General features: G+C 37.0%; 1 protein-coding gene across 2 annotated transcripts in view; it reads right to left on the bottom strand.

The window, feature by feature from the left end:
* LOC145678428 (cytochrome b-c1 complex subunit 10-like) overlaps positions 1-18,112 on the bottom strand; it is a 77,398-nt gene extending 59,286 nt beyond the window's left edge. For both annotated transcript variants that reach the window (XM_081748546.1, XM_081748547.1), the window contains exon 1: positions 17,963-18,112. In XM_081748546.1, coding sequence (XP_081604672.1) covers positions 17,963-18,006 — 44 coding nt within the window. In that variant the 5' untranslated portion in view covers positions 18,007-18,112. The remainder of the gene's footprint in view (positions 1-17,962) is intronic.
* Between the last annotated feature and the right edge of the window lie 5,292 nt (positions 18,113-23,404).

Here is a 23,404-nt window from a genome sequence, read left to right as displayed (position 1 = left end):
CTATCTAATAGGAAATTTTCTGGTCTTTCAAATTGGTCTAGTTCATTCTCATTCTAAAATTGACGTTTTCGGGAAATTAACCGAAACCCGAATGAAGATGAAGATTTGTGATCGTCCGCCATTTTCCAAGATGGCAGAGTTAGCACAAGGCGGATCATTTGGGACGTGTAGTATGTTGACAAAGACCACAATTACAACGATACTGTGAAGAGAATATTTCATTACTTACGAGCAAGGAAGAAAATCAAATATATCTTGAGGGGTGTCAATGTTTTCACCACGCATCACCTCATCAAGAATGCCGTGTGAATGGTATAGGATGGCTTTGAGAGAAACGTAGAAGCTCTATCTAGTATGAAATTTTTTTGCTCTTTCAAATTAGTCTAGTTCATTTTCTTTCTAAAATTGACCGTTTTCGAGAAATTAGCCGAAAACAGAATAAAGATGTGTGTTCTTCCGCCATTTTCCAAGATGGCGGAGTTAGCACAAGGTGGATCATTCAGGACTTTTAGTATGTTGATTAGGACCATTATTACAACAATCTTGTGAAGAGAAAAATTCATTACCAATTATGTCCACGAGCTCCATATACGAGAACCCTAATTCGACTGGCCTAAACATTACAGAATGTTCAATGTGGTATAACGTGGAACCTTAGTTCAAAAATATGAACCTCATCCCCTATTTGTTTTTAAATGGCACTTCGATCAAGAATTTAATTAGCTTAATATACTTTACACACAAGATCAAGGTGAAGCTTATGACTACGTAAGAGCCAACTTCCATCAACTATATGAAGACATTAAAAATGAGATAAAATTGACAGGTTCTCAGGAAATACAATACAATATTCTGAAAGCAAATGTACCAGAAAATCTTGTAGTGCAAGAGAGGAAATATACAGCAGATAGGATAACTAAAGAGCTAAAAACATTAATTAAGAAGAAAACGAAATATTTGTAAAATTTGAAAAGAAACCAATAATCTAATTATATATTAAAAATTCTTTGTTTTAATAAAAAAAATATGAAACGAATGTACAATATCATTTAACAATGTTATTTTGACGAGTTACCAAATAATGTTTTTACAATAAACTATATTTTGTATGCTTGGAATAATTTTAAAAATTCAAAACAAACATGCACCAAATAGGATTTTGTTCAATGAAACAATTGTCACAGAGGTACAACACATTACTGATGTTTTTGAGGACATACTTCATAACAGTTTTCATCTAAAAGTTCTAATGTTGGAGTGTGTAGTACGAGTTCGTAATCCCAACAGCAACAACTATTCCAGTAATACACGCAAATGATGTTATTGAAGTAATAGCAAAGCTTGGACCGTTATTACAGAATGACCATCAGGAGCTGACAGAATTCCTAATCATTTTATTAATGCTTATTCGACAGACATCGCTCCAGTTTTATCAAAATATAACGTGTCGTTAAGAAACGGAATATATGCATCTAGATGAAAACATGTGTAGTATCAGAAAACTCTTAGTTTATTTTCTAAAGGGCCGACCCGTTTCAACATAAGTTGCACCACAGTTTATTTTCCAAACGGGTGGCCAGTTTCAACGTAAGTTGCACCATAGCTTAAGTTATTTAACTCAACTCAGATGTTGGGGGGGCGCGGTGGCTCAGTGGTAGGGCGTTCACCTCTGGTGCTTGGGGTCCCGGGTTCGATCCCAGCCCCCGCCAAGTGAACTTTGGTGGACAAACACCGTGCTCGTGGGTTTTCTCGGGGGTTTTCTCCTGTTTCCTCCCACTTTCTTCATTCCACCATTTCACTCATCTCTCATCATCACCGTCTCCTTTAGCCTAACCGGCATAACCGTGGGACGTAAAACTTAAAGATTTCATTTCATTTTTTCAACTCAAATGTTAGTTGAGCCGCGGTGGCTCAGTGGTAGAGTGTTCACCTCTGGTGCATGTCCTGGGCAGGCTGTTCAACGGTGCGCAGTGGACAGCTTCCACTATCTGTTACAAAGTTTGTTTACAAAAGTGTGTTTGCTTTTCTACACTTAATGTGTGCTCCAGTTTAGTAACTTAGTTTGAGAAGTACTTTCATCAAGTTTCGACACGAGCAATGCAGGGACATAGGAAAAACTCAATCAAAATTGTATTTGACAAAACCACGAGCAGTAAAGACCTTCACCATCCGATTTATATTCCTGGTTATGTACACATTTTGAGAATATATTCCAGGATATTCAATTCAAGCCTTACAATTACACAAGAGGACTATAGCAAGTACATTCAATACAAAAATTTTGCATCACATAAACAATTTCTTGAATACGCAGCGGAAAAACTGTCCTTTACCTATTTCGATAATTCCACCAGTGATGTCTACATTATTTACGCTCTAGTGCATGTTACCCGTGTGAAGATCATGGATCTTTCTTTTGATTATCCAGATGACAAAGTATCCCAAGTGTTGGGTGATTATGGTGACGTGCTCAAAATTGATCATGAAGTCTGGAATACTATCTTTCCTACGCGTATCTATAATGACAACCAAATGTTTTCCATGACCTTGAAAAAAATATTCCTACTGGACTCATTCTTGATAATGTAAAATACAGTGTATCGTACGGAGGTCAACTTCAAACTTGCCATTTTTGTGGATCCTTGCAACATCTCACCTCTGTTGTATGTCGGAAGCGTCGGTGCCCAGCTCGTCTTATGAACCAAGGTATCGAAGCAGCAGTGATGACGGATCTTCGAAAAGAGTCCACTTTACCTGAAACAAATTCGGAGCCTGCCCGAAATTCCATCTCCCTAGATATCAGTGTAGCTGGTACGCGGAATTGCGTCCCAGAACCTCCAGCTCTCACTGCCAAAGAATTTTCACCGCTAATACTGAAATCTCAAACAATCTCAAACTTTGGCTAGTGTACTCAAACCACCTACTCACGGAAGTTAACGACGAAAAGAAGCAATGTGCATAACACCACTAACGACGACCAACCCACGGCCTTCATGATAGAAGCCTATCTGCTTCCAGAACAGACGATCGTGGTGTTAACGGATACGCATGATGTTAACACGGATCTGTCGTCTCGGTCTCACTCCCTCCCACTTCCTAGTCATGCCAGTAGTGCCTTACATAGTGTCTCTCCAAAATTATCTATAAAATACGTTAAAAAGCGAAAAACAAAGGAACGTGATTCTCAAAGTGGCCTTTAGGATTTGACTGTGAGAATATGGAGTATGCAAGTTGTGTCTACATAAGCGCTCTACACAGCAAGAAGGCATCTAAGGCGTTTGTGATTATAACGCGCTCCTGTTTCTTGGTGTACCTGGGCAAACCAGTGTTATTATTATTATTGGTGTTGTTATTATACCATGGTCAGAGGCATGCACTCCCGAGTAATATTTCTTGATTTGTTCACACACATACACAGGTGAGTTACGATTGTGTTCGTTTTACTATTAATCGCCTCCGCTCACTGCGGTTGGACGTTTTGGTGCTATATCTATACAAGAGTCACTGACTTGGATAGGTGTTTTGAAACATGTTTTTGTTTATGTCTTGTTCGTTTATAAGATGATAGCCGGTGTTAATAGACGTTCATATATGACCTTGAACATTAATTCTATTAGTAGAACGACCAAAAAACAGGTGTTGGCGCAGATTTTACTCGAGCAAGATTGTGACATCTATTGCCTGGAAGAACTCACCTTCAGTGATCTATCATTTGTTTGCAATTATACAGCGATAACACATGTAGGTCCCAACGTATTAGGTACAGCAATTTTATTGAAAAGAGGACTTGTTGCTTCACACATACAACTATCTTCCTCTTGAGCGATTAGCTGTGTCGTAGATAATTTATGTATCTTCTGTGTCTACGGACCTTCTGGAACAGCACCACATGTGGCTCGTGAGCGCTTTTATGCGGAAGAGGTTGTTACACTATAACCCACCACATGTTACCGCTTCTTCTTTTCTAGGGGACACAAACTGTCTTATGTCCTACCAGGATACAACTGGTGTCTTTAATCCATGTTTAGCTTTCCAAAAGTTCGTCACCCAACTAGGTCTAACAGATATTTGGCTGATTTCTCGTCATAATAATCAATTCACAAATAAGATGGCGCAAGTTCAGTCTCACTTAGATATGTGTTTCATTTTAAAAGAATATCTCCCTAGTGTGTTTTGACATTCATAATTTACCTTTGAGCTTTTCGGATCACTCATCATTAAAGCTCATATTAAGATTTCGCCAGAACATTCTCTGGTTTACCTTTTGGAAATTAAATAGTCAGCTTTTAACTGACGACATGATATAACAACTCTTTGCTGGTTATTCTAGACAGTTCTCAAGGTTAAAACTAACAATCTCAATTGCACCTTACTGCTTGTCGAACGGTAGCGGAGATTTTGAGATATGAATTCCCTTAAGATTTTCTCAAAAGTCTTTCGCTCCAAGGGAGACACTTGTAGCTCATTAAGAAAGGGTAGTTACTACAAAATTACAATGTTCATATGTGCAAAAAAGAATAAAAGACATACTACGTCTAAAATGAACCATTATGAATACATTTGTTATTAATAACTCATTAGCTACTTTTCGAAAAGTATCTACATAAAATATTTGTCACTGGCGAAAAAATCATATAAACTGCATATAAATTATTGAATTTATAATTTTGTTTTCTTGGTTTCAATCTGAATAACTCAATACTAATTTCAATAAGCTGCGTACATATGTTTCGATTTTATGGTTGTTCCTGTGATTGTGTTTTCCATCCGAATAATTCAGTGTACCAGACTAGTTTTCAGGAAGAAAACGGTACATATATTAAATATACTGTAGTATTTTTTCTAGTACTGTGTATTGTTATGCTTACTTTATATACATTATTTAAAAGTAGCTGTCGTGGTATTGCTTATTAAAATTTTACGATCAAATAATACTAGAAATCCTATTCTAAAAATACACCAATCACATTTGTTTTCTGTAAGTTGGCCACCTGTCTAAGTTAGCCACTTTTCAACGGATGGTGGCCAAAATGGGTTTCACTGTATTTGAACTAAGGTTCTACGTTATACCATATTAAACATCATGTAATGTTAGAACTAAATCCAAGATATTGTGCGGCAATTGAGAGTCATGTGATAGATTATACTGTTTTAAGCTAAATATTCATATTAACATTTTAGCTTTTGATTTTAGATGAGAGTGATTGAATTTAAAATTCGATTATGCCAATCAATACCTACAGAATTAAACCCCCAAGGAGCAATATTTTCAGGTTTTTCTTAATTAACAACTTTTTCAATCATTCGTAATAGTTGATGAATACCTTCAGTGATAAGTGGAATATAATGTAATCCTATTACTACTACTTTGTTGTTATTACATATATATAATAATCACGTTTAGGTTCGAAAATGTAACCTTTATTACGTCACAACCTCCATATGCACATTTGCTTGTCAATTGAAGATTACTATCTGTACGCAGTGGCGAAGGGTGGTAAGAGGCCCTGAGGCCCGGCCTACCCATTTACTTTCAGAAATTATAATTTATAATTAATTTCTTTTCTTTGCACAGAATGCATGATATTTTCTAAGTAGAAAAAAAAGTTCGATAAAGAAATCGTGGTTGGCACCACTGCTAGGAGGCTCAACGAGCGGGAGTTCTTAAGTTGACATAACTACAGCAACAGGACATGACGTCACTTAATGTCGTCACTACCCTGGAGCACTTAATGCGCAGTGTATCCATAAGCAAGGCAGTTCTGTTGACAGTATTACTGCTGAGATAATATGCCAAGGTGGATTATAATTTAAGACATACCTGGAATTTGTTCGTGTACTGGTGGACAATAAAAACACATTATGTTGTTACAGGGGTTGTGTGAGTTGCGTTTTACATTCAACAAACGAACAAGATTATACACAAACAATGCACTGAATAATGCGTAAATAATTGCGGCTTGTCCCATCAAAGGCGGGAAGAACGCCGGGATTTTTTTTAAAAAATCTTATTTCGTGCTGCGCACTGATACGTGTATCAAGATTGAAATTTCAGGTTTCCTCAGTTATGTTCTATTTTTTAGGTGTACTGACATTCATGATATATCAATTTATTTTAGCACCAAATGAACACTTGTAGGTGTAGTTAGTGTTTTGGATTGGCAGAAACGGGATTAAGAATACGTGGACATTTTTAAAATTACAATTTACAGGTAAAAGGTGTTAATTCAGAACAAAAGACAAATGTTTAGGGAATATATTTATGAAGGCGCAGAATATGTAAGTCATCTGTGAACATAGATACAGCAATAAGATGTTGCTTTAATTCTATGAAACTCTCCATAAGGGCGTTATTCCAGGGCTGCAAACTAATGTACAAGGGACTTGAAATATGACTATTTCGCTGCCTGAACCTACCCTAACCTAACCCGAACTGCTGCTACTTTACTACTACTAGTATACTATTATTACTACTACTACAATTACTGCCTTATTATACTACTACTACTACTGCTAATAGCCTATTATTATACTATCATTGCTACTACCAGGGCCGAAACCAGCTACGGTTTGGAAGGACCGTGAATATGTTACGGGGGGCCAAGTCTTTAAAATTATCTTATAAATATCTAAATTGTGTTTTTTGTATTAATAATAAAATTTTGAATTGAAGTCTGGAGGGGCCGCAAAAAGTTTAGAGGAGCCTGCCCCCCTCTGGTTGCGGTCCTGGCTACTACTCTACTACTACTACCTTACTACTACTATACTATCATTACTACTATTACTACTACTAAATGTGCAACCATATCTTTTTTTTTTTAATGTAATTTTTGAACAATTATCTCTTGTACACATATAATTACAGTCTAGAAGGCGTGATGATACTATTTTCATCGAGAAATGTGAGTTTCAAAGTAATATGAATTTGTCCACGTATTATTGATCTGAACTGCGGAAACTGCTCTATCCCTATTTAAGGATGCGCATTAACACTGACGTAATAAAGTAATTATGCAGCCTATACCTAAGCTACACGAGGTTTACGTCTACGCACCCACCGTTTCAACTTTTGAAGTATTTCGTGAAGTAGGTCGACCATACCCTAGACGCCGCATGGACAAAGTTGCACATAGTAGAACTATTCGCAAAATCAAAGTAGCCGAATCACTTATCGACAATTTTCGCATTTATTACTGCCCTAAAATGGGGAGGTCCTTAAGTGACATGAATTCCCGCCTATATCTGTGTGTGTTGTGGATTACACGCACAACATTTAATGGATTTATCAAGAAATACTGAACCCACAGGTTCAGCACCCACATAACTGCATTACTTATGAACAAGGGCGCCCATCAAGAGGGCCAAGGTGGGGCGCTCGCCCCTCAGGGGAAATTGTACTTGCGAATACTGAAAACCCAATAGAATTTTTACATTACTTACAGCAAAATTTGAAACTATATTTGAAACGTCGCTTATACTTGCCCCCTTGGAAACCACAACATGGGCGTCCTTGCTTATGAACTGCACACTAAGAAAAATCCGTTTTCCGGACAGCGGTATATTATACAAATATACAAAATCCTCTTGCTTACTACAGAAATCAGTATGGAGCATATGCTACATACGCACTGCCCTTAGATGTTACATCATGCCATTGCAGGATGTCTGACATCTAACAGTTTTCCGTATACCACCTATGTTACATTCTGCAGCTATATTCTATTCTACTATGGACTTTCTGCGTCGATTTGTATGTGAGATCCTGACCGCCTATATTGTTTCATACGGAAAGTACGTATAGATGGAACGCTTATAAGGAAAGTAAGTATTATAAAACATGCGTTTTCAGTTATACGTTTGCTGTACGTTAAGTCCAAAAGCTACAGGAATTACGCATGTAACCTACCGTTTTGAGTACGCTACCTACAATTTTTTTTTCTCAGTATGTGCTTTGAAAACTAGGCATATGTCGGATTACTGGGAGAAAGCATTTTTTGTTGAAAATCATTGCTGTTTTCTTAAATGTGTTTGAGGTTAATCTACCTAAAGCCAAACATACCACTAACTAAAGAGTTTCAGACAGTATTGCTGAGCATGAGTAGTCGCTAATGCTCTCGCCTTTGGTCCTGGGATCGATTTCTGGCAGGGTCAGTCGGTCGAAAAGGTGTAACAGCTTTTTTAGGCTAGCTATACTAAATGAGGTTTTTTCTGGGATTTCCTCATTCACACCAGGTAAATGCCGGGATGGTATCTAATTTACAGGCCTCAGGCCGCTTCTTTCCTTATCCGTCCGTTCCTTATATCCCTACCCCGTACCGTGATTGTGTGCTCGCCGAGGATGTCATCCCTCCAACCTGACGTGCTTGGCCATAGATACCGGTAATGGCCATGACTTGTATCAATAAATAAATAAATAAATATTGACGAGCGCTAGCAAGCGAAGTCGAGTTAGAACGCCGCAACGCACGTTATATTTGTCCATTCTAATTAATAGCAAATAGTAATTGCAAAATTTTCTATTCAGCACACGGCATTTCCAGTCTACTCAGTTCACAAATTACTCACATATCAATATCAATTATCTTTCCGCAACATGAACTCATTCCACCTATAAACATTGTGTTTTTACGTAGTTTTGGTCCCCCGTAATCCTACAGAACCCGAGAAATATATTACATACTTCTTTCCTAAATTTTTGCAAATTCAAACTTATAAAATAGGACTGCACCATCGTTTTCTACATACAGTAAACGTTATATAATTTTTAAAAATTAGTAGTACAGTCCTCTTTCACACGCAGTCATTCATTTTAATCATAAATTACTGTTTTTATGTTTATGTATTTTACACCTGCATCCATTTATCCAGCGCAGTAACTTAGATTGTTTTCTTGGGATGGGGGTAAGCATTAATACCCGTATATGGTGCTCCTAGAAAAAAGTTGTTTTTCTAATCTTGGGCTCCCTCTTTCCATCTTTCTCTTACTCTTTATGGGCCCGGGTCGTTAGTTACACCTTTGATCCCGTTCCATACATGACAAATGAATTAAGGGGGCAATATTGACAAATATCAAAGCCATACGAATAAACATTACTTCTAGGGCCCCTAATAGAAACTTTTTTTTATTGAAATGGGCTCACGACTCATTTTTTTTTATTTACCTTTTATGTGTTGTTTTGTTTATGTAATATAGTGGACATATTCGATGCTTCATTTATAATTTCATGTTTGTATCGTATACGGAGTAACAAAATGTTGTCTTAAAATGGGTCCCCTCGAACGGCGGGGAGCTTCCTTGGGGAAGCATTTGCCCTTCTCCCTCCTCAAGTTACGGCCCTGTCACTTATCACATACTAGGCTGGTAGCCCGGTAGAAGTTTGGGAGGGAGTCCCGATCCAAACGTATTATAGTTAATCACCATATTATAGCTCAGTGTACAAATTTTCGACTAGAAATTGGCGACTAGAAATTTAGAGCTGGCGACCAGTGTTCACTAGGAATGGTTTCTGCCTGAACTCACAGGGCAGCGCATTTTCTGTTTTGTAAGAAAATAATTGTCACCGAGTGAGAGAAAACACGGAATGTGAAGTCTTTCTTTGTCAAACCAAAGGGCGTTTGGGGGGGGGGGACATCTCAATTTGTACGTGAGAGATACTGGCGACCATTATTTTTGGATTGGCGAGTGCATCTGACTTCGAAATTTTTCACCCTGTTTATTTGCAAGCGTACTGTGAAAATTTTAGGGGACCAGTACCGTAAAAATTTAGAGGGGCCCGCCCCCCTAGACCCCATAGATAACGGCCTGTCACATATTAATATGATGCAGACCTATCATTAACTTTTAGGTCAATTATATATTGTAGATCTCCAAATTTTTTGTGGCAACAAATATTTTGCGGAGCACATCATCAAATATCGCGTGTGGAAATGCTATGTTTTCATACAAATATACAAATATCTCTTTAAGTATATTACTTCATTAACACATAATCATTTTTAAACATATTTTCTTTACCGGTCTGTTACTCTAGTATAAAATTAATAAGTTGACACCAAATCAGCTGCAAACACTGCTCAACTTACCATCACATTTAGTGACGTCATATTGTGTGGTGCTCTGGTTTTGTCAATTTAAGATCTCCCCTCAACGAGCAGTGTCTCAGGCGACAGTAGAATTACCGCCAAGCTACTCAGAAAACCCCGCGAGAGAACGTGTTGCAAATGACGTTTTATTCACCAGCGTATAACCTGCGAAAGAGACCGGCCTCAGCGCGTATCGACTTTCGTTTCTACCTACTAGTTTCTCTCGAGACCTTCGATTTCGATTCGATATATCAAACAAATAAAGAACAAAATAACGTGGGCTCCATTCCGTTCCAACTTTGCTTAAGTTTGCGTACTCGAACGCAACGCAAAAACTGGAACACGAAATTCTAAGGCCTACCGCTCACTGGCGACAAAACAGTTGCGCAACTATCTCGTCGCTGTCGCCTGCAGTCAGCAACTTCACGGAGACAAAACAGTTTTGTTGCTATACCCTCGCTCACTGGCGACGGCAACAGAAAAGTTGCCGAGCATTTGATATCACAATTTACATAATCGGCAACCGGAACAGTTCACATAATCGCTGGTTTCGGACATTAAAAAAAAAAAAAAAAAAAAAAAAAAAACCTACCGCAAATTCCAATGGTTAAATAAATAAATTGAAATAAACTTTCGAAGGTAGCGTCAATAGGGGCGTTATTTCAGACTTCACTTGAAGGGGGCAAGAGCACCACCGACATAAGATTTTCACGTCTTGTACTACTATATTAGTAGACAATTGATTAAAGTATATGCATTTCTCAAACTCTTGGAGAGCAATTGCACCTCCTGCCCCCCCCCTAAATGACGTCTCTGAACGTCAATGAGTGACAAAAATAACAGCATTGTGTAAGCTAATACGAACGGGAACAATTATTCGAATCAAAAGACAACAAGAATAACGAAAATATAAAACGACTGGAAATAACTAACAGAACGAAACTAAGAAAAGCGGCAATCCGACAACACTGTACAGTAACTGTATTCTCAATGTTCTACGTATAGCCATAAAATAAAAATTGGCTTTCTTCGTTCTTCCCGCGTATTCTTCACGTTTTAAAATCGGTCATTTTTATATAGTACAGTTTCTTTTTCTTTTTTTATATTTGAAATGGAAAGAAATTTGAAAATGATAATTTTATCTGTATGTTTTCCTAGTTGTGGGAAATAAATGAAAGTAGTAGTGTGTAGTATGACAGCGATATGTCATTATCGAAAAATGTACCTACCTGTGTTGTTTTTTCTTGGCTGCAAAGCTCATTCTAGTTTCTTATAATAGCGAAACACACTTCCTTCCATTATTTCTGCTTTATATATATTTCTTCTTTAACGCTGAGCGTTTCTCTATATCCTCAATTAATTTTTCAGAGTCTTTATCACTAAAGACATGCTAGTCACTAATCAAAGAATGTATTAGTTTCCATTGCGAACACTTCTTTTCACGCGCTACACACGGAACGAACTGTTACGTGAAAAAAACTTGTAGAAAACATTTATTTTTTATCTTTCTATTTGGAGGTACCTCGGCAACTTTTCTGTCGCCGTCGCCTCAGTGAGCGGACTCCCATAAGACTCAATGCATTTTTAGATGTTGCGCAACTGTTCCGTCGCCGAGCTGTTGCCCTGCTGTCGCCCTGCTTGGCGACACCTCGGCAACTTTTCTGTCGCTGTCGCCTCAGTGAGCGGACTCCCATAAGACTCAATGCATTTAGCCAGAGCAACAAGATAGTTGCCCGACAAAATGTTGCCAGTGAGCGGTAGGCCTAAAGGCGCTACGCCTATTAACGCAAACTAATGCCCCTTTATTCCCCTGCGTTGGCGCAAACCCGTACGAAATCAGACTCGTACAGTTCATTAGAAAGAGTGTATGTTTTTGAAATATTGTGTGAATTTTTTCTTACATTTGCAAAAGTGAATGAGAGAAAATGTCAGTAAGTGGAGAATATGAATATACGTAATATAATTCTTATTAAAGAATCTTCTATGTCAGTAGTCTTTTGAAAATTAATGTGTTATTAAGGAACGAAGACTAACGCCTGTGTTGAAAATAGAACAAACAGAGGGCAAGAGAGTTCTGCATGCATTGGTAGGTAGAGAGTTCTGCATACTATATATATATATATTTGTAGTTGTTGAAATAATGAGCAGTGTAGAAAAATATTTAAGTCTGATTCTGTTTTTAAAAGTGAATTAAGTGACACACAAAATATCTTGATTGAATGCTTGTCATGTGTTTTGAACAATATAATTAAAGACAACATTTTACAAGCAGAGTTTGTTTCAGTACATGTAGACTAAACAACATAGGCCGTATGGAGAGTCATTTTGACGCGTGATTAGTGCCATATTAAAGAGTTCGACTAACATAAGGTTCCTGTAGTAGTCAGACCTTTAGTATGACGTTAATCATTCTTCAAAACGACTCTGCATAAGGCGGCATATGTTTCTTGTGAAGCGCAGATAATGTGATAGTCCATCTTCCCCACCCGATCACGCCAATTAAAACAATTAAATTGCATTATGGTGAATTAAGATCATCTATGAGTCAGATACGTCAATTTCATTATGAAAATTGAGATCCGGATCGAATAAGTGCTGTCGATGAGCTACAATTGCATTAAATTTATGTGAATTCGTCTTCTTGTATTTCTGTAGTAAAATATTTATGTCTAATCTGTTTCGTTTTATAATAATAATAATAATAATAATAATAATAATAATAATAATAATAATAATAATAATAATAATAATAATAATAATAATTATTATTATTATTATTATTATTATTATTATTATTATTATTATTATTATCGTTATTATTATTAGTAATGGTAGTAGAACATTGGGCCTACCCTCTTGAAACTATCATTCTTCGCCACTGTCTGTACGTATTACGTTAAACTCCTCCATAAGTTAATCAAAATAAACTATCATGTATAGACCAACTCAGTTCTGTATACTATATCATATTCCGTGCAATTAACTTTGTCAATAAAATGCGATTCTTTAAATCATTTACTATATGATATAGTAATATAATCGACTTATCTAATTGGATGCTCACTGGTTTTCCATAAATTAATTCACTCCTACAATATCGTTCCTCAGTTTATCATAGAACTCAATAAAATGACTATGCAATAGTACTGCAAACCTCATCAAAGTTGTTTATTAAGACCGAAATATAAAAGATGGATAGATATTGTTGTTTTACACATTTTTATACGTACATCTACATGTATATAGACACTATCTTTTGAAGTTAATTACCTCATATGTAACAGTAGGGTCAAGACTTGTGAAAACTTGTGTCGTGGTTTGTAATTTCTTACTTTCAGTTTATCATTCACGTTCTGGCCTTGCATTAATGTTGACCTAACTTTGATTGTTTGGTTATGTGCTTTCATTTTATCAGAAACCAACTGTTTCTTATTAACTCTCTCTTTTTGCACAGCTTGCCGCTTACCGAGATCGATTAAGATTCGAATCCGAGGTCGGTTAAGCCCCATCACGTCAGGTTCAAGGGCATTTGAAGGTCAAATAGAGAGGGGACGTTGCAAAAATCGAAACAAAAAGTACATAAAGGGTTTTTGAATTGCTGGATCGGTTATGTCATTTTCTTGAATCGACAAGGTTATGCCAATGTCATTGGAGGGCCGTTTTAAATAACTTGCACCTGTCCAAACGTCTTGTCTCGCGTCAAAGAGTTCTGTCTCGTCTCGTGTCAATACTATGAAAGAGAAAAACATTGTCCGCAGTAATTCTTGGGGGAATTTGTTAGTGTTCTATAGATTCTTACAATTTACTGAAAACAGCTGGACTTGGTAACACGTCAAATGTATGTATTGGCAAAGATCAGGTTTCAACTGCAGTGCCGAACTGTTGGTGAGTACGGCAAAGGCACGTGAAAAGTAGTAGAAAGACAGTAATAGTGTAAACGGTAATGCAAAGAACTGACCAGACAGTGATAATGTAAAATTGCCACTTGTCTGATGCAATTTTATGTTGTTGGCACTCGCTTCTGTGACGCAAGCTTGACGAAAGTGACAAGTGAATAGGATGTATAACATCGGGTTCACTCTAAGGCAGCGTTTCCCAACCGGTGTGCCGCGGCACACTGGTGTTCCGTGAATGGGCCGTTGGTGTGCCGCGAGGAAATCGAAACAAATTATTAATTCTATAGCAATCTAATTGCAAGACAAAAGAAAAATGTATATTTGTATTTCACATTACTATGAACCTCTACTATGAATCTACAACTTTATGTTTCATACCGTGTTACTTTTCTGTACATTTTTAATGTTGAAAAAAGTATTTGTTATTATTGTTATGACCATTATTGCTTCTTTATTGCTGCAGATTATTTCGTAACTTGAAATTTTAAAATATCATTCAATCCTTTCGACAAAGCAAACATGCATACAAATTATCTACATTTGTGTTTTAAAACTAAAAGAGATTTGTTTGTTCATTCATTATTAAGTGATCTTTTTTCTTAGTGAAAGGTTGGATACAGTTTTCGGAAAAGAAAGCTTAGTTTTAAAAACCGGAGTCCAATTTTTCATTGCAATTGTTTTCTATTTTTAAATTAGAATGAAAAATAAGCATAGTGATTTACCATGATGGAAAACCAGTGATCGAGCTTTCTTCTCAGTGAGGAGATCAGTAATCACAGAAAAATACCACGGTATTTTATATTTACAAATAGAAAATAATAATATCTATGAGTGTGCCGTGAGAATCCAGGTTACATCCGTAGTGTGCCGCAAGTTGAAAAAAGATGGGAAACGCTGCTCTACGGTGATAGTAGCCTACAAAACTCACGGAAAAACCACATGGCGAATAAGAACAGGGGTCGGAACAAAACTCTCAGTGACATGTCTCGCCTAGCATTAAAGTAGATTGTTAGTCAGAACCATCATGCGATTATGCTTCCAGTGGCCAGAGGAATCCAAGCAGCATCTCCCACAGCCTGTGTCAGTACAGAATCATAGTCTTCCGCGTATTACATAATACGGATACACATGGTCGGTTGCTAGGGGAAAATCGTTGATAACCATAACCGTAACGTTTGAACATGATACAAATAGTGCCGCAAATACATAACATGGACAGCTGATGATTGGAAAGTTATGATATGGTCAAATGAGTCATAGTTCAGCCTATTTCAAACCACAGGTCATATTTATGTGGCAGATGACCAAATAAACTTATGATTCGCAAGGGGTGTGCAATATGGCGGCAGCTGTATGATGTTGTGGGCCGCGATATCCTGATCTTTAATGGATCCTTAGTTGACGTTTATCAGTCGCAACATTGTCGATAATTAGGTCCCTATTTTAGACCATATGCATTGCGTGGTTCAGATGTTATTTCTGGGTAATGATGATATATTCCGGGATTAGAGAACGCCTATTCACACAGCTGGAACTGTAGTGACATGGTTTAAGGAACAACAGGATGAAGTTAAACACATTTCTTTGCCGGCCCAATACCCGGAGTTGAACATAATTGAGCATCAGCGGTCTGTTTTCAAGACAGGAATCCGGCGCATTTTTCCGCGTCCATCCTCTCTCTCAGAACTGATAGATGTACTATACGCGCGGTGGTGTAATATTAAACTTTCTTCCATATGACCGCCATGAATCTATTCTACGTCGCATATGGAGTTCACGCCGAGCTGTTCTGAGTTCGAGATAATCCAATGTCATATTAATCTGGTTAGTTTCACTCTTTAGTATTCCCATTAAATTGATGCATATCAATAGTGTTATTCAAATATACGTACTGACAGATTTGTAAAAGTTACAGAGAAATGGATTAAGTGTCGTAGAGTAAGTCTAAAAATATGAAACCTAACCTAATCCAAGCATTAACATTTTGAATTTACTCTGCGGCACCACCATTGAAGAAATATCAAGCTAATGTTTATTTCATGAAGAGAAGCCATAAGACATATAAATCATATGTCAATGAAGTGTGCTAAATCATTATCCGTAAGTATATATATCTGCAATATAATTCCACTGTCTTCATTTAAGCGCATACTCACCGTCGGTCGCTGAAGTACCTGTTAGCCACAGACGCATCCCCGTGCTACCGCGCGAGCCTACCAGCTTCGCTCTGACCTTATTAGGGATATATACACTTCTTGTTTTTATTGGCCATTTAACACATGCTGAATGGTGTTTCTTGCACTGTCGTTTTATGGCATTTGTCCGATTGCTGTATTTATACTCAAAACAGTTAAGTCCTCCTAAAGTGCGTTTAGACTCAGGAATTAAACTTTGGATTGAGTATAGCCCGCTCCCCCCAGTGATTTTTAACGAATCATAGTGATTCTAACGATTCATACTAGTTCATAATGAATCGGAATCGCATGTTATAAAAATTTAAGATGTAAATCTTGCGGTAAGGAAGCTTTAGTATAAGTAGTGGTAGGAGTAGTAGCGGTGGTAGTAGTAGTAGTAGCAGTAGTAGTAGTAGTTAGTAGCAATAGTAGTAGTAGTAGTGGTAGTTAGTAGCAATAGTAGTAGTAGTAGTAGGAACGGGTTAGAAGCCCTGCAGGGGTTGGTTGGGTTCTGTTCTCGATATAAGTAGTAGTAGTAGTAGTAGTAGCAGTAGCAGTAGTAGTAGTAGTAGTAGTGACTCTTCCAGTTCCGATGACAAAGAACTGGGGGAGCGGGCTATACACAAGCCTAAACTTTGGTAACTCTTTACTTTGGGCAAGGCGGTGATACCATATCACTGTTATTATTATTTAGAGGTTGTCACTGATTCCTTGCTGTTCCTTATTCACACAGACATTTTCTCACTAATGTCATTGCTGTTCCTGATTCACATAGTATTGCTGAGCGAGCGTCAGCGAGTGAAGGCGGGTTAGAGCCCCGCAGGGCATGTTGTCTGTCTTCCGTTCTTGGGAACTGTAACGGTAACTGCGGGAACCGGTTTAGATGAATCGGTTCCTGTCACTGCCTTGCCTAAAGTAAAGACTTGCCTAAACTTTTCCTATGAGAAACAATTTATAAAGTACTAGGAATAGATTTCTGATGAAAGAAGTACCTAAGTCATGAATTCATCTATGGTCCCCTAAACTGGGAAAGCACGATTTCTATATATTTACATCTTTATCATTTCTGAGCTGCATATTTTGCATATAATGTTCCTTGTAGCCGAACTAAACTTAAACCACCCCTGATGTATTTTCGAATAAGGACCTAACCGAAACTAATATAACCTAACCTAAACCAACAAAAAATACAGAAAATATTCCAAGAAACTAAGAAATTTTAACTAAAAAAAATTGCCCTCTCCCCCAAATCGAAAAATATACTGGGATTGAGTATAGCCCGCTCCCCCAGTGATTTTTAACGAATCATAGTGATTCTAACGATTCATATTAGTTCATAATGAATCGGAATCGCATGTTATAAAGATTTAAGATGTAAATCTTGTGGTAAGAAGGTTTTAGTATAAGTAGTAGTAGTAGTAGTAGTAGTAGTAGTAGTAGTAGTAGTAGTAGTAGTAGTAGTAGTAGTAGTGGTAGTTTAGTAGCTGTACTAGTAGTAGTAGTAGTAGGAACGGGTTAGAAGCCCCGCAGGGGTTGGTTGGGTTCTGTTCTCGATATAAGTAGTAGTAGTAGTAGTAGTAGTAGTAGTAGTAGTAGTAGTAGTAGCAGTAGCAGCAGCAGCAGTAGTAGTAGTAGCAGCAGAAGCAGTAGTAGTAGTAGTGGTAGTAGTAATAGTAGTAGTAGTAGTGACTTTCAGTTCCGGTGACAAAGAACTGGGGGGAGCGGGCTATACACAAGCCATATACTGTTCACAGTTTCTTCTGTTTCATGATAACACAATAAATTGAAAATACTTATCGCAATACTTACCAAAGTGTCAAAATTTCGTAATGTCGTTTTCCGAATTTCTTCATTTTCACTAAAATATGCTCATCAAATCAATTAAAACGATATTCTATTTTTTGTATCTAACGGAAGCAAGTTTTCTTCTTCTTCCCATGAAAAGAAAAAGCACATCTTATGGTGCATATATCAAACTGTGTTTCCATTTACAATTAATTAATTTTTCTTTTTCTATTTTCGCTTCCTATGCGACCCATACACGTACACATTTGCATGACCACCATACTTGGAAGATTTGTTTCATCATGCATGCTGGAAGAATTTTTTGCTCACTACGGACCAACATGCTGTTCAACTTACTAGAAATAGTTTGAGGAATGTAGAACACGGGGACAGGGAAGAATCCAATGGTAAGACAATATAGACCAAGGGCCAAGGGGTTATAACTCTCCCCACTTGGGAAGTTTTGTCACTATATTAGAAATGCTCCTTAGGGTTCTTAGAATAAAAAAAAAGTTGTTGAACAACATATAAATGCAACACATGGGTCTTGAGGCCCTTAACCCTTTAGCACCCATGTATATTTACACACATCAATGGATCTCTTTAAATGACCGTAGATCAGACCGTGAGTGCAATACTGGAACAAGTTATACCTCGATCAATTTGTAAGAGTGTAGGCTTTCAGTTACGTAATGAAAGAAACATTTCTGCGTACAAAGGTAAAATAATTGAGGGACATTTAAGAAAATTTCCGTAATAGAGACAGTTCTTGCTATTCTTTTAGTTACTGCATGACAACACTGCAAACTAGGTGAATAAAAAAATGTATTTATGTGTTCTGTTTTATATTCAACTTGAACTGAAAATTTCGTCTTGATCCTTCAAGTACCAGCAGAGGAAATATATATTTCATACTCTTCACAGCTTTCATAATAATTGATTTTCATGGAAGTACGAGTATGACTTTGTGTCAATGTACAGTTATTACGTGAAAACACATAATAACACATTTTCATTGCAAACTACATGAAAAATAACATGTATTTATCTGTTCCATTTTATGTTCAACCAAAACTGAAATTTCGTCTTGATCCATGAAATAGTAGCAGAGGAAATAAGTACCGGTATTTTATAGTCTTCACATGGTTCATAATAATTGATTTTTATGGAAGTACGAGTATGACTTTGTGTCAATGTTCCGTTTTATTTTTCTATCGAAAACAAATGATACAAATTATTCTAGCAGATTCTCGATCGTTATATTATGACAGATTCCCAGTACCGAGAAATCCCCCAGGAAGGTTTTATCAGGTTTTATGGTTTGTTGGGCCATAATAGAAAATATTACAAAGCAATAATTTTACTGTTGTGCGGATACATTATGTTCTTTTTAAAATACTTGTTGTTCTGCTATTCTACAGTGAATACAACTACCAAACATGTCTGCTGATGTGAAGTTATCAAACAACTCTCGAAGTTATTACATAGGGCATGTATTGTTATTACATGTGCGCATAGATAATCACACTCAATACAGTATGTAATATGTAGTTTTTTAAGTACCGAAAACAATTTAGAACTAAAATGGGGATCACGAAAAAAGGGAAAGGATGTTTCATGGGAAGCTCTAGTTACATGTGTCACTAGAACAGACGCGCCATTAAAGAAACGCCTATTCGATAGGAAGATGAATTACTTATGTTACAGATTCAAGAAGTGCATCTCATGGCAGCTGAAATGAGATAACACCACTTGTACCAGATCATCGAGGTGAAATTGTTAATGGACGAAACATACCTAAGGATAAACTCATTGTAGGCTCACTCTGTGCAGGTATATCAGTAAGTGTTTTGGTTATTGAAACTGATCTACTGTCACTGCGGGCTGTTCTTAATCACCACGAACATTTGTGAGTTCCTTCGTGGCCTCCCACAGCGGAAATGCTATATTCCAAGAGCTCAGATTTACCTCATCTCTCATGCAGTTTATATTTACAGTTTTAACTGAAAGTGATATGCAAGTTCTCAGAAATTATCCCATCAAAAGGGGGAAGACACAGATGAATCTTTTAAGACTGATAGCTCGAGGTCATCACCACTTTTGACAACACAATCACACATTGCTGTTACTAATTCAAATATTTGTGAATATGAAGATGAGTGACTCATACGGTAGAACAGAGTTATTAATTCTGTACTGGTTGTGAGATTTATCTGACTGTTATAACTAGAAGCATCTGTTTTGACATCAACCATGGTACACCTAATCAGCTGAACAAACATCTTGCGTTAAAAATTTGTAAACACGGGTTTCCGAAGACTTGGGCCTGTATTACTTGCAGCTAAAAGGACTGAAAAAGATACAAACTGAAAAAGGAGATAAGTCTAGGGTCTTGAAACGTAGGAATTTTACCGTGGGCAGCCACGAAGGAACTTACACCTGTTGGTGGTGATTAAGAACACTAGTAGTAACAAGAAAGCTGCTTCAGAAACCAAACATTTACTGACATAACTGCACAGAGTGCGCCTTCAATGAATTTATCTTTAGGTATGTTTCGTCCATGATCAATTTCAGCTGCTATGAGATCCATTTCTTGAATCTGTAACAGTACTGATTCATTTTCCTATCGAATAGGTGTTTCTTTAATGGCACGTTCAGCTGTTCTAGTGATACATGTCACTACAATTTCCCATGAAACATCCTTTTCCTTTTTTCGTGATCCCCATTTTAGTTCTATTTTAGGCAAAATACGCACTGCTCCTCGTTAATAAGGATGTCTACTACATACTGTCATATAGCAGTACGCTCCAAATATGGTGAATTATCCACTAAGAGTGTACAATTTTCCGCGACACATGATTCAGTAGCAGACTGACAGCAACCGTGGTAATTTTGTGAAACTTCGGTAGTCCCAGCTATAGACCGTGTTTGTGTCGTATTCTGGGGAATTTAGATGCACATTGATGCTAAGCGGTGCAGTTTTGCAGTGTCACTCTCTTGTCACAGTTCTTTGACCTGAAAGCTTTTATGGAAGATTTGTTCGATTAAATTTCTCGTCCTCATGTTAGTTTCGTTTTAAGTGTAGTGGATTACACAGAATTTTCGATTTTTCACAACAGCAATTCCTTTCCTGGTTGTAATTGTCGTCTGTCTGACGGGCTTGTTTTTGTTTGACATTCTTCTTCAGAATAACTGAGGACACGTAAATTTGAGGGCAGATGTGCTACTGTTATCAACTTACAGACACACAAGAACACAAAGAATATAATAGATTGTTTAATATTATGACCAATAAAAAAAACTACATTAGATGTTATATTAAGTGCCATTATTTGTGTGCATGCCAGTTGCAATAACAATATATGCATTATACAACAACTTCGAGTGTTTTTTGATAACTTCAATACCAGCAGACATGTTTGGAATTTGTATTCATTGTAGAACACCAGAACAACAAGTATTTTAAAAAGAACATGATGTAACCGCACACCAGTAACATTATTGCTTTGAAATATTTTCTATTATACCATGGCCCAACAAACCATAAAACCTGATAGAACCTTCCTAGGGGGTTTCTCGGTACTGGAAATCTGTCACAATATAACGAATGAGAAAATCTACTAGAATAATTTGTATCATTTGTTTTCGATAAACAAATAAAACGGAACATTGACACAAAGTCATACTCGTACTTCCATAAAAATCAATTATTATGAACCATGTGAAGACTATAAAATACTTATTTCCTCTGCTACTATTTCATGGATCAAGACGAAATTATCAGTTTTGGTTGAACATGAAATGGGACAGATAAATACGTTTTATTATTCATGTAGTTTGCAGTGTTTCCACGTAATAACTGTACATTGACACAAAGCCACACAGAGAAAAATCCGTTCTCTGGACAGCGGTATATTGTACAAATATACGGTATCCTCTTGCTTACTATAGAAATCAGTACGGAGCATACCTTATCCGTATGCTACATACACACTGCCCTTAGGTGTTACATCATGCCGTTGCAGGATGTCTGAAATCTAACAGTTTTCCGTATACAACATGCATATACTTATGTTACCTTTGTCAGCTATATGTTATATACGTCCATTTGTATGTGAGATCCTGACCGCCTCTATTGTTTCATACAGAAATTACGTATAGATGGAACACTTATACAGAAAGTATTATAAAACATGCGTTTTCAGTTATACGTCTGCTGTACGTTAAGTCCAAAAACTACAGGAATTACGCATGTAACCTATCTTTTTAAGTACGCCACGTACAATTTTTTTTCTCAGTGCATACTCGTACTTCCATGAAAATCAATTATTATCAACACTGTGAAAAGTATGATATACATATTTCCGCTGCTGGTACTTGAAGGATCCAGACGAAATTTTCAGTTCAAGTTGAATATAAAACAGAACACATAAACACATTTTTTATTCACCTAGTTTGCAGTGTTGCCACGCAAGAACTAAAGAATCGCGAGAACGGACTCTATTAAAGAAATTTTCTTAAATATCCCAAAATTATTTTACCTTTGAGTTGAGTTGATTTTAGTTTAGCGTCCCTTTCAGCAGCGAGGCTATATGAGACGTGGACCTACTGATTAACGTGGAATCCGAACCACATGAGCTCCCGCCGGGAATCGAACCCGGGTCTCTCACGCCAAAGGCGCGTACGCTAACCGCTTAGCCACGGAGGAGCTCTATATTTTACCTTTGTACGCAAAAATGTCTCGTTCATTACGTAAACTGAAAGTCTACACTCTTACAAATTGATCGAGGTATAACTTGTTCCAGTGTTGTACTGACGGTCTTAACGTCATTTACATATAGTCAGCTTGTACTTTCGTGAAAATCTATTAATATGAACTCTGTGAATACTATAAAAGAACATATTTCCTTTGCTGCTATTTGATGGATCAAGATGAAATTTTCAGTTGAAGTTGAACATAAAATAGGACACACAAATTGATTTTATTATTCACCTAGTTTGTAGTGTTGCCACGTAATAAATAAAAGAATCTCGAGAAGGGACGTTTTAAAGGGAAATTTTCTTAAATATCCCTTAATTAGTTTTCCTTTGTACGCAGAAATGTTTTGTTCATTACATAAATTGAAAGCCTGCACTGTTACAAATCAATCGAGGTATAACTTGTTCCAGTATTGGATTTATGGTCTGATCTACAGTCGTTTAGAGAGATTCCATCAATATCTGTAAATATTCACGGGTGCTAAAGGGTTAAGGGTTCAAGAAGCCAGGTGTTGCACTTATATGTTGACCAAAAACTATTTTTTGATTCTAAGGACCCTAAGAAACATTTCTAATATAGCGACAAAAGTTCCCAAATGGGGTAGTTATCACTCCCTTGGCCCTTGGTCTAATATGATTGCCATCAACAAGTAGTAGCCATCGAGGTCTGTTAATTCTACGTCAATACACAGAAAAAGTGTAAAGAAA

The sequence above is a fragment of the Thermobia domestica genome, chromosome 2 (genome assembly GCF_964235325.1).
Source record: "Thermobia domestica chromosome 2, izTheDome1.hap1.1, whole genome shotgun sequence".
Taxonomy (NCBI): domain Eukaryota; kingdom Metazoa; phylum Arthropoda; class Insecta; order Zygentoma; family Lepismatidae; genus Thermobia; species Thermobia domestica.
This window is presented reverse-complemented; position numbering and strand designations above follow the sequence as displayed.